General features: G+C 46.4%; 1 protein-coding gene across 3 annotated transcripts in view; it reads left to right on the forward strand.

Moving 5' to 3' along the window:
- FYN (FYN proto-oncogene, Src family tyrosine kinase) overlaps positions 1-4,276 on the forward strand; it is a 148,537-nt gene extending 144,261 nt beyond the window's left edge. For all 3 annotated transcript variants that reach the window (XM_063329766.1, XM_063329765.1, XM_063329767.1), the window contains one exon: positions 1,376-4,276. In XM_063329766.1, the coding sequence (XP_063185836.1) occupies positions 1,376-1,584 (209 nt within the window). In that variant the 3' untranslated portion in view covers positions 1,585-4,276. The remainder of the gene's footprint in view (positions 1-1,375) is intronic.
- The last annotated feature ends 7,061 nt before the right edge of the window (positions 4,277-11,337 follow it).

The raw sequence follows: 11,337 nt of genomic DNA on the forward strand, positions 1-11,337 counted from the left end.
AGTTACGAGCCTGAATGCCATGCAGCGTAAGCATATTATTCCCTCTAGTCAAGGTGTAGAGTAGACAAATGATTCTGTATTGAAGAAGGTGGTTGGATTATTTCTCACAAATAAGTTTACAAAAAATACAGGGTAGAGGGAAAAGAGACGATCCCCTGGGTCCTGAAGGTGGGACAAGAAAATTCTTCAAGAGGACCCCCTGAAAAAACAGAGTGGAGGAGACCCAGGGAAGGATGGTGCCATGGAAGACAGGGGGAGGATAAGCTAATGGAAAGAGCAACATCAAAGTGCTGGTTTCCAGATTCGGTCATGGAGGAACTTAAGCGTCCCTCCTAGTTCTCCTGCAGAGCTGCTTGGCAGGACCCACTAAGACAGGGGAGTGGAGCCTGCAGATATTTTTCAGCAGAGGACTGGGGCAGGGCTTGCCAACTGGCAAGCCACAAAGCTTGCAGTCAACGTGCATGCCTTCTCTGAAATACTTCTGCATGCCTGCGGTGCTAGTCTTACTCCTGGTACTGCTAAACAGCCAAAAGGATTACTGGAAGAGCTATTTAAACTAAAGTTGAGGTTGACTGCAATTAATGTACGGCAAAAAAACACTTCATCAGAGGAATCAAGGATTGAAGGGGTAGCATAGGAAAGAAAAGGTAGCGAAGGGCCTGGCTCACCTCTTAGAGACAAGCGTGATGGTAATATAACATTTTACCTTTAGTGAGAAGAACTGTGGTTCTGCAGCGGAGCTGTTTTTCTTGGCAATTGACTTGTCTTCCGAGCAACTTTGTTCTCTTCTGGGTTGGGATGCAACAGTGGAATACGGTGGAAACAATACTAACCAGCACAGATGGAGGGAGCGCAGGTTATCAGCAGTAGTAAGCTTCTGAACCAGTGTTGAAGGTGCGATGCTGCTGGACATCCTTGGTAGCCCAAAGTAGCAGAGTTTGTCTCTGCAGCGTGACCTCACAGAGCACTTCAAGAAAGGCCCACGCTCAGTTTGAGGGTGTCAAAAATTCATCTTAATTTCTAGAATTTGGAATAGTATTTGTTATTTTCTTTAACCACTTAACGTAATATATTTCACAGCTACTGTTGTTGGGGAGGGAACATGCCAAATCCTGCCCGTTGTGAGTCAGCCAAGAGGGTAACCATGGGAGCAGCCTTTTACTCATCACTGGATCCTAAAACCCTCTACCAAGAAAGAAAATAATCCAGGTTACCTTGCAGTAGAGGAAGAGCTGAAAGAGGACTTTGGGGTGTTTTATTTTCGTGTGTCTGATCCAAAATAAATTGGTACGACTGAGAAAACCATATGTATTGTAGATATACTTAGGTTAATTTTCCTGTAATTTAACCGTGGGGATTTGTCTGCCCTTTACAGGCATGAATAACCGTGAAGTCTTGGAGCAAGTAGAGCGTGGTTATCGGATGCCATGTCCTCAGGACTGTCCCATCTCCTTGCACGAGCTTATGATCCACTGCTGGAAAAAAGACCCGGAGGAGCGCCCAACTTTCGAATATTTGCAGGGTTTCCTTGAAGACTACTTCACTGCAACAGAACCCCAGTACCAGCCCGGCGACAACCTGTAAATCCCTGGTCTCCAGACACTGTCATGAATTACCAGGTGTTTCTCAGCCCTGCCCCACCTGCCCTTCAGCTTCCAACTCCGTGATCGGCTTCTCCAGAGCGCAGCATCTTCCAGCACCGCCGTGCACAGGAGGGGCTGGAGCTGGGAACTTCCGCAGCCCTTGCCTGTGACCACTTGTCCTAACGCTCTGAATGTCCTGGATGAAAAGGAGAAAAACACTTGTTTTTTCTTAATCAAAGACTCCAAAACTGCATTGTATTGATGTTATGTAAACTGCAAAACCTCTGTTCATTGTAAATAGTAACTCAGTGCCAATAACTGATCCTAGTGCTTTCCTTTTTTTAAAACGCAAAATCTATGTGATTTTAACTAGTCTTCTCCTGATTCAACTAAAAGTATTATTTTCCAGAAGTGGCCTCTTTGTCTAAAACATTTTTTTTCATGTTTTAACAAATAAAATAAAAAAAAAGTCAGGACAGGTGTTTGGTTTTTTGCTTTTTTATATATAAAATATATATAATATATATACATACCTGTACATACAGTATATGGGTGCTATTGCAGAGGAAACTCATTTGGGATTGAATGAATCCTGCTGCAGCAGTACCCAGAAAGCGATAATTTTACTGCAGACATGAAAACACTGGTGGGATTCTGAAAGCCAGTGATCTAATTTTTGGCTTTTGCCAAGCATGATTTTTTTAAATTGGATTGCACTTTTTGTTTATGATTATGTACCTGTAGATGGTTGTAACTTTGCTCTTTCAGGAATCATGTGCTGTATTTACAGTAATGTTTCCAATGTTTGACAAGTGTGTGATGATTTGTTCTTGAAATTAAAACGAACATATTTAAAGCAAGAAAACTACACCATCACCGTTTGAACTGGAAAATTGAAACTGCAAGGACTTCTTGTATCAAAACATGTATACTGAAATGTTTTGAAAAGATTTATTAAACAGTGTAACCACATTCAGATGGTCTTAAAACCATAGCATTTTAGCCATGTCCACCTGCTAAACTGTTGGTCATGCAACTAGGGCTTTTCTGTTTTATGTGTAACATTTTTCCATTGTAAAATAAGTGTGTTAAATGTCCTGTACTGCTAATGAAATTACTTTCTCTGTGTCTGCAAGTTCTCCAGTGGAATTACTATGCACTTCTTTACATTTCATGGGGGATGCACAGAACAAAGTATTACCTTTTCAGTTGTCTGTACCAGCCTTGAATTACTTACGTTTAACCAAAAAAACAAAAAATTCCTTTCTATTTCTATTGAGTTTTTAATACTGAGTTGCAAATTTAAAAGTCTTAATTACATTTTGTTATGGTTTATTTGCAAGTTTACATTTTAAAACTGTTTAACTTTCTTAATTTAGTAATTAAAAAAAAAAAAAGAGCATTTTACATTTGGATAGTTGTTCTTTTGTTTAACCTGTGAAGATAACGGTGGAGATGAGATAAAACTTTTCAAGAAGGGGTGTCGTGCCATTTGGGGCATCATATTTCATAGGAGTACGCAGACCAGTTACCTATGGGGCATCGTTTTCCAAATTATGAAGTCGATATGTTTTTAAGCAGGTGGAGTTCAACTGCAAGGAAGATGGTTGAATGCATAGCTAGCCTCTCATTTCTCTGTTCTGTGAGCAGTTTATTCTTTAATAGTTCTGTTGCATTTAACGTGAGTAATTTTACATTTACAAGTGCTGCAGGAAAAGATTTTCTGACTTGTATTGCTGTTATTACTTTGAAATATTGCAACCAAGTAAGACTTCCTGACAGTTGAAACTTTTTTTTTAATTATTTAATACGTAGATTGTGAATTCATATTCTGACTATTCATACATTTTCTAAAGAGAACCTTTTTCCGTTCCTCAAAACTAACCCAATAATGAATTGAGATTCAGAGAACAAATTATCATCGTTGTTTTAATATTTTCTATACAAAACACTGACTGAAAATCCTCTTGCAAAGGAAGGTTCCACACTTAGCCTTTCTTGAAGCGTGAATTTATATGGCAATGTTGCTTGTTACCAGATTTCCATGATGAATTGGTTAACGTTCTACATGTAGAGTCTGTAAGTAATGTTATGTACATGATATATTCAATGTTGCTGTACCTGTAGCTGTGGAGTACTGAGGAGGCCATAGTTCTTGTTGGACTTCTAGCTTCCTCTTAGTACTTACAAAGCAAGTTGTGGTCCTCTTTTTTCCCACAGCTACCCCCCTGCCTTAAAACGTCATCCACTGAACTGAGGACTCCGTAGTAACCCAGCGGGCTGGCGAAGCCAAAATGTCACGTACTCAGCCCAGTGCTCGGTGGCAAAGCGCGGCCATTCTGCCAAGTTCCTCAGCAGCGAACTTAAGCGCAGTTTCCATCTGTAATGCGGGATGAGCCTAAAACATTAGTTTTGCCTATGTCTCTCGTTGGAAGTAAGACTCAGATGGGGCGTTGTTGGGGTTTTATGGCCTTTCCTTCTGATTCTTGGGTTTGTTGTTTCTTGTATAGCATTCGGTCTATGAGTACCATGTTGGTCTCTGCCGCATCTCTGCCTGCAGCTGGCTTGTGCGCAGACTGGTGCCGCTGTTGAGTGGCAAATCCAGACCATTTCTCATCGGTAGCACTTCTGCTTCTTTTTCTTAATGTTGGGAGTTTTGTTGTTTGGGTTTTTTAATCTCTCAAATAAAAACATTAGCAAAAATTTAAACCAGGTTGTTAGCATTTTTGCTATAAATTAATAAAAAAAACTTTTCTTAAGCACTGTGTATGCACCACAGATACCTGTGTGGTGACTGTTCGAGTTGGATTATCAGATTAAAAATCTCCTGTTCCCTCCAATAATTTTTTTTAATGTAAGGCTCAGTAAATCCTACCCAGATAAAAACAATTGGCCAAACGCTCCCCCCACCAGCCCACCTGACTCTCAACTGATCCGTGGTGTGGTGGTGAAATTCCAGAAAAGGTGATCTACCAGCAGCCGAAAGGACTCCGTGGGGTGACCCAGGCGTCTCTAGGCCAAGCTTAATCCAATACCAGTCCCAGAAAAAATGACAGGTGGAAATGCAACGCTGCCGCGAAAGGGACAGTAAATACGATTAATGCCTGCTAACGTATTTCTGTGGGAAGGAAACGACGTGAGACTTGGTACAAAGGTACAGAAGGTCCAAAGTTTGTCAAAGGCACCAGCATGCCTTTCTTTGGCTTCTGCGAACAGTGTTTGACTTAGTTCTATGTGGCGCTCTGGTTTTGATTTAATTACCACTGTAGAAAAGCATAGTAAATACAAAACAGAAAAGTGATTAACTGCTAAAATCACACGAATAATCATAAATGGAAAATCTATCCCCAGTGCGAGCATTTCTCCTGAAGCCTCTAGCCTGGAAAGGACTACCTGCAGACCGAGAAGGCAGATTGCTAAATGTATTTGACCTTGCCACGTAACTTCAAGGTGAGTGGGAAGTTGCTCAGTTTTCTTTTAATATGCACCATCCTTTTCTCAAATACTGCAATAAAGAATGCGGTAGACTAATGAATGCTACCACATTGTACACCAGGGGTTTAAGGGCCTCACATGGGGCTGAGCCCAAGCATGCAAGAGCTATTAGGAGATATACAGTAGCTCCTCTTCTAATGTGTAGACAATATTCATTCATCAAAGAAGGCTTTTCCTGTCTAATGGGAAATTACCACCAGCAGTGCAGACAAAAGGATATTTATTTTCTCCGATCGTGTCAGTTCGAGGGTCTGTCTGTCTTTCAAGAATAATTGAAGTCTGTTTGTAGCTCAGAAATCTCATTGTGTTCTGCAGCCTCGGTAAGCAACGATTATAATTTCCTGTGACTCATACACAGGGAAATTTTATCACTGAAGGGGCTGCTGTCAATTGGGCCAGCATTCCCTGCCATCTTAACTGAAGAAGGGGGCACTTCAATTTTGGATTTTCCCGCACAGACCAAACCAGAACGCGTATCCTTTCAGCAGAAAAGGGAAAGAAGCCCTTGCCAGGATGCCACCGGCGTAGGGTGTCAGTCTCTCCTTCCCTGCGCTTCTGTATTTGTCAGGAGAACTTCTGGCAGCTAAAACCAGGTTACTGAGATTCATTTTGAATGTTAGAGGGGAAACGCTAACTTCACTTAGGTCTGTGAGATATTTTCTGTTGATTTTTAATACAGCCAGTGTTCTTACGTGTGTGTGTGTATATATCCGTTATCTTAAAATGCCGTTCACACACAAAAACATCTATACCTACACAAACATCAATCCATCTCCTTGTATTCCTCCCCTGCAGCTGAATGCTTAGCAAAAATGTAAGACCAGGGAGTGAGTAGTTTAGAGGACAGAATGCTATTAACCACAAAAGACCTTCCCTTTTTTTTTTTTTTTTTTTTCCCCCTGGCTCCCACTATGTGATCAGTTATAATCCCTTTTCCCAGGCCAGGAGAGGAGTCGGTAGCAGCATGTGCTGTTGCCACAACCCAGTGATGCTGTGGGTCTCTGGCTACTGCAAAGAGCAACCCGCAGCTGATTTCAAAGTCGGGGAGGTGAGACATTTTTCCTGAAGTTTGGGGCCTGTGGTGCGAGTACGCAGGAGGGCAGAAAGGGGAGAAGAGTGCTCTCCCAGGGAAAACAGGTCATTAGCTGCCAGCCTGTGCATCATGTTGTGTAGAGGGAGATCCGAAGGTTGCAGCACCAGCTGTGCTCACAGCGCCTGTGTTTCGCCGTGGCCAGGGATTTGGGTGATCAGATTAGAGCTGGCTGGTGAGCCTCAACTGCGGTTTCTCCTACCAAGTGTAAACATCTTCCCTGTTATGGGAATAAACAGCAGATATTCAGGATGGGCAAAAAAATCACAGGACTGGTGTTTCTGTGACTGAAAGGCAAGTGTTGCATCTGCCTGACCAGGCCAGATGGGAGTTTGATTGTTCGGCTCATTGTTGGGAATAACACGGCATTAGGCTCTGTGAATAGCTAAAAGGGCAAAGAGCAAAGAAATGAGATTATCTCCTTCCTCTACAGCCGGGCTAGAGCTTGCCAAGGGCTCTGGTTTGCTTTTTTGTGCATCAGCATTTCTTGCCGAGCCCCTGCACCCAGAGCCTTGTGAAGTTTACTCAGCTACTTATTGTCACAGCTTCACACAAAATCCCTGAGCCCTGTAATTGATGATTTTCATCTGGAAAAAGAAAAAAAGAAAAAAGGACGCAGGGAAGCTTTCTGACCATGTTGTAGCTTTGCTCGCTGACCCTCATGCCAGAGGCCTGCCCAAAAGCCCTGGCAGCCCCTACGCTTTATCCACCACCGCAGTTCAGGCTCTGGGCTGCCTTCCAGCCCCGCTACGCTGCTGGATTTCCCCAGCTAGGAATTGCTGCTTGTACCAGTGTTGGGAAAGGGGTGCAGTGGTCCCAGTGCTGTACGGGGGCTGGGGCCATCCCTGCTGCCGGGCCAGGCTACTGGAGGGGATCGGTGATGCAGAAGGGACCTGCAGCTTCTCTGGAGTCCCCTTTGCCTTACAGAGCTTCCGTGTTCCTGGCCATCGGCAGCAGCTTGGACATGACCATGTGTAGCTGCAAACAGGTCTTGGGGTGACTTGGCGAGGGCTGTGTTGACACAGCCACTGTCCCCAGCCCTGGTGACAACAGAGAAGCAGATGCTAACTCCTGCTCTCCTGAAAAAGCAGCGGCAAAGAGCCAAATCGGGAACCGCTTTGCATGTTAAAGACAGAGGACTAGGTACCTTTGATCATACGAGAGCTCAAGTGTTCCCTTGAATTCCCATGCCTCCCAAAAGCAGCGCGGCCGCCAGCTGAGCTTTGTATATGACCTCATATACATCCCGCGTATAAAACACATACCGCATACTGAACATTTGCATATGTTACACGTCTTTTGTTCCACTTGGGTGGCCTTCTCCTCCCCTTCCCCCTACCTCTCGCCCCATTACTCGCCCACACAGCTCCCCTCACGGTTATTCTAGACGTGTCATTTCTGAAGGACTACACATCCCTGTCCTGCGGGGAGTGGGGGCTCTGTTAATTGTCAAATGCTGAGTGGGTAACGATCAATGGATGACTAATTGGAAGCAAGGGGGAATAAAATAGGTATTACTTAGCTTCTGCTCTTAATTAAGAGGATGTATAATGCTATGGGGGAAATCTGAACAAATGGCAGGAGGGTTTTTGTCATTATGCAAGGCTTAATTAGAAGCATTGCACAAGCTAACATCCAGGTACTGCTTTCTTTCCTTTCAGGTGTCTCTCCAGGGCGTGACTGAAAAATGCCAAAGCAAGAGCCTTAAAAAAAAGAACAGAAGTGGAAAATATTTTTGTAGGCATGTGCCTAGCAATCTAAACAGCAAGCCATGGAAGAAAGCCCCAGTTTCCCTTGCAGTGCCAAAGCAGCGAGGGACGAGCCGAATGCGGAGAACCGGAGCGAGAGTGTCGTGTGCGTTCCGCTGGGGCAGATGGGATTAAATGCTCATTGCAATGTCTCCAGGTTAATTCACAGCACCGAGCACCAACATTAAAAGTGGAGCAACGTGGCAGTGCTTTATTTGAACAGTTAATCATTTGGAAGGAAAAACATTTATGATTTAGTTCTCTGAATTTATAGATGTGGTAGGAAACAGAAGAAGCGGCACTTGTTATTGACATTATCTTCCTAATCAGAAAAGAAATATTACAACTCCCGAAGGGCTAGGAACCACTTATTCTAAAAAAGCTCCGTGTTAGTTGCCTTGCCAATGAAAACACTCGTCCTGCACTTGAATATTAATCTGTACCTTCTATGACGGGCCCAATATGATGCATCACATTCTGCCCGTAAATAATGTACAGATGAGATACTAACTTTAAAGAGTTCAGAGCTGGATCCAGCTTTCTGTGAAGTCAGTAGGAAGACTTTAGAAATATAAAACAGGCCTTCAGAAAGCAATTAGGATGGCCTTAGTTTTGACGACGGGGGAGATTTTTGAAATGCTGAAATAAACTTGGATATCTGTTCTCTAAATTTCCTAATCCAAAAACGAGTTAATTGATAGCAGGTTCTGCAACATTGTGGGAGAGTACTTAGATTTGGGCTGGCTGGACCTCATCTTCGCTTTGAAACCCACTCAGCAGACAGTGCTGTTAACACAGTTAGCAGAGGGTGTCTTTCAAGCTTTTTTTTTTTTTTCTTCTCTTTCTCAGGCTGCTAAGAAAGTACATAAAGCTCAAGTGAGAGGAACTGCTCCAAGTACCTGCTGGTTTCTGCAGTTTGGAAAGTTAAAGGGGGGACAGAGACTGGTCCTTTGGCTGTGGCTGCAGACACCATTAGGTCCGTAGATGTGATTTCTGGACCTGGAAGTCCTCTCACAAGGAGACAGATTTCACATCATGTCCTTAGGAGCCAGGCTGCTTGAATGAAGATATGTACGAGTGGTCAGGATGGAAATGACCCCAGCAGACTAAAAGCTGACTGAGATAGCATTAATTCCCAGGGGTGTTTCTAGGCAGCCAAGTAAAATATATATGGAGCTACTGGAGAGAGCTTAGCAAAGGGCCACAGAGGTGATGAAAGGATTGGAGCATCCAATGTATGAGGACAGGCTGAGAGAGCTGGGACTGCTCAGCCTGGAGAAAAGAAGGCTCAGAGGGATCATATCAATATATATAAATACCTGGATGGAGGATGCAAGGAGGAGGAAGTCAGGCTCTTTCCAGTGCTGCCCAGTGACAGAACCAGAGGCAATGGGCACAAACTGAAACACAGGAGGTTCCCTCTGAACATCAGGAAATACTTTTTTACTGTGAGGGTCACCAAGCACTGGCACGGGTTGCTCAGGAAGGTTGTGGAGTCTCCATCCTTGGAGATATTCAAAACCCAACTGGTCATGGTCCTGGGTAACCATCTCTAGGTGTCCCTGCTTGAGCGGGGGAGGGTGGACCAGATGACCTCCAGAGGTCCCTTCCAGCCTCAACCATTCTGTGCTTGTGCGTGATTCTGTATGGAAATGAACGGCTTGAGGCTTTGCAGCTTTTCTGTCCAGCCACATCCCGGATGCTTCAAACGCATGCCAGCCCTCAGGCAGCCCACCAGACAGGGACCCTGGCCAACGCTGCTGGGGCCGGCTGGTGTGGGCCACAGCCACAACCACCCTCCTCTGGCCAGCTGGCAGCTGTCTACAGGGGAGGCAGGTGGCCACTGTTGTTTGCTGGGTGTTGCAGCCCGGTGTCCAGGGTATGACCAGCGAAGAATAGAAGATTGTCCATAACCGTTGTCAGCAAGGGAGGCTGCTCCATTGCGTGAAGGGAGAGGTGTTTGATGGCTGCACAGCGGAGACCTTTAGAAACAAACCCCCCAAATACAGCTACTGATGCAACATCCCCATGGGACACTCTGCCGGCCAAGTCCCCGTGCCCAGCCATGGCTGCCCGCACTCCCTGGGGAGCCGGTCAACGCACTACAGACACTACACAAGTCCTTCGCCCCTTGAAGGTCAGGCAGCCCTCAGCACAGCTCTCCCTCCCCACTCCCATCCTGCCTACATTCACCAAGGCCCCAGTTTTAGCTCCTGTGTGTCTTTGGGCCCCCCACCCCCCTCTCCAACTGCGACACACGGGCTGCAGCAGGGCCATCGCTGCTCCCAGGAGGGAGGCCAGTGGGGAGGCTGGCGAGCAGGGTGACCACCAGACATGAGTTTGGCACAATTCGGGACTCGTGCAGCCCCGTTGAAAATGCCGGCTGTCGAGGTGTTCATGGTGCAAAACAGAGCTGCCATGCTTGAGTACAAACCCTGAGCTGACTTGAGCAGCCATAGTGGTAATGCCACCTCTCTGGCCACAAGCATCGCCCGCCCGTCGCTTCTGGGTCTGGCTGGGACCCACTGGCAGAGCAGGGGTTGCTTGGGCAGGCTGGGGGCAGCAAAGGACAACTCTGGGACATCCCAAAAGGGAAGCTTGGTATCCTGCTTGCCCGCGCCCTGGCACAGGAGGGAAGGAGGGGATCAGGGCCATCAGTGGTTTGGCAGGGGTCACATGGGGATTCTCCATGAGGAAGGTAAGCTCAGGCTGTGGGGCATCACTGCACTGCCACCAATGCAACTGTATTTAGTGCTTGGCTTGGGGGTGGGCGCTGCTCCCAGCCGCTTGAATTTTCCCTCCAGCAATGTGGGCAGCCATTCCCTGACAAGAGGAAGCAATTGCTCCCGTCACAGCTTCACCTCACGACCACAAAGTGGGGCTGGCTGAGTGGCGGATGCCCCTGAGAGGATCCGTCCTGGTGTGTGTGGGGGGGTGATGCGGAGCAGGCAGCTCCCTCCTCCATGCCCCCATGCCAGGGGAAGGGCGCAGGAAGGAACAGCACTGCCCAAGTGAGGGCCTGCGGGGTGGTTCAGACGTCTCCACACAAGCTGGCCGATCAAGCGTTAAGGCAACATGTGGCGGCAGCCCATGGACGCCAGGAGGACGAAGAGCCGTTCACAAGTTGCAGCCAAGTCAGACTCCTCCTAGGGTTAAACTAAGAAAACGTAGGCTAAAAATCAGGAAGAGCGACTTGGCAGGGAGACGTGCCGGGCGGGGGGGGGTCAGGAAAGCGGCGTGGGCTGGGACAGGCAGCTGCATCCAGTGGGTGCACCGGGGGCTGCTGGTGTGGATGGAGCCTGGCATGGCGCTGACAAAGTAGCCAGCATGGCTTACCCAGGCTCATCAAACCCCCCTGCACCATGCCATCAGCACCGGCGTTACTTGGCTTTCATGAGCTGTGCGAATATGTAAAGGTTTC

Source organism: Chroicocephalus ridibundus, chromosome 3 (assembly GCF_963924245.1).
Source record: "Chroicocephalus ridibundus chromosome 3, bChrRid1.1, whole genome shotgun sequence".
In the NCBI taxonomy this organism is placed as follows: Eukaryota; Metazoa; Chordata; class Aves; order Charadriiformes; family Laridae; genus Chroicocephalus; species Chroicocephalus ridibundus.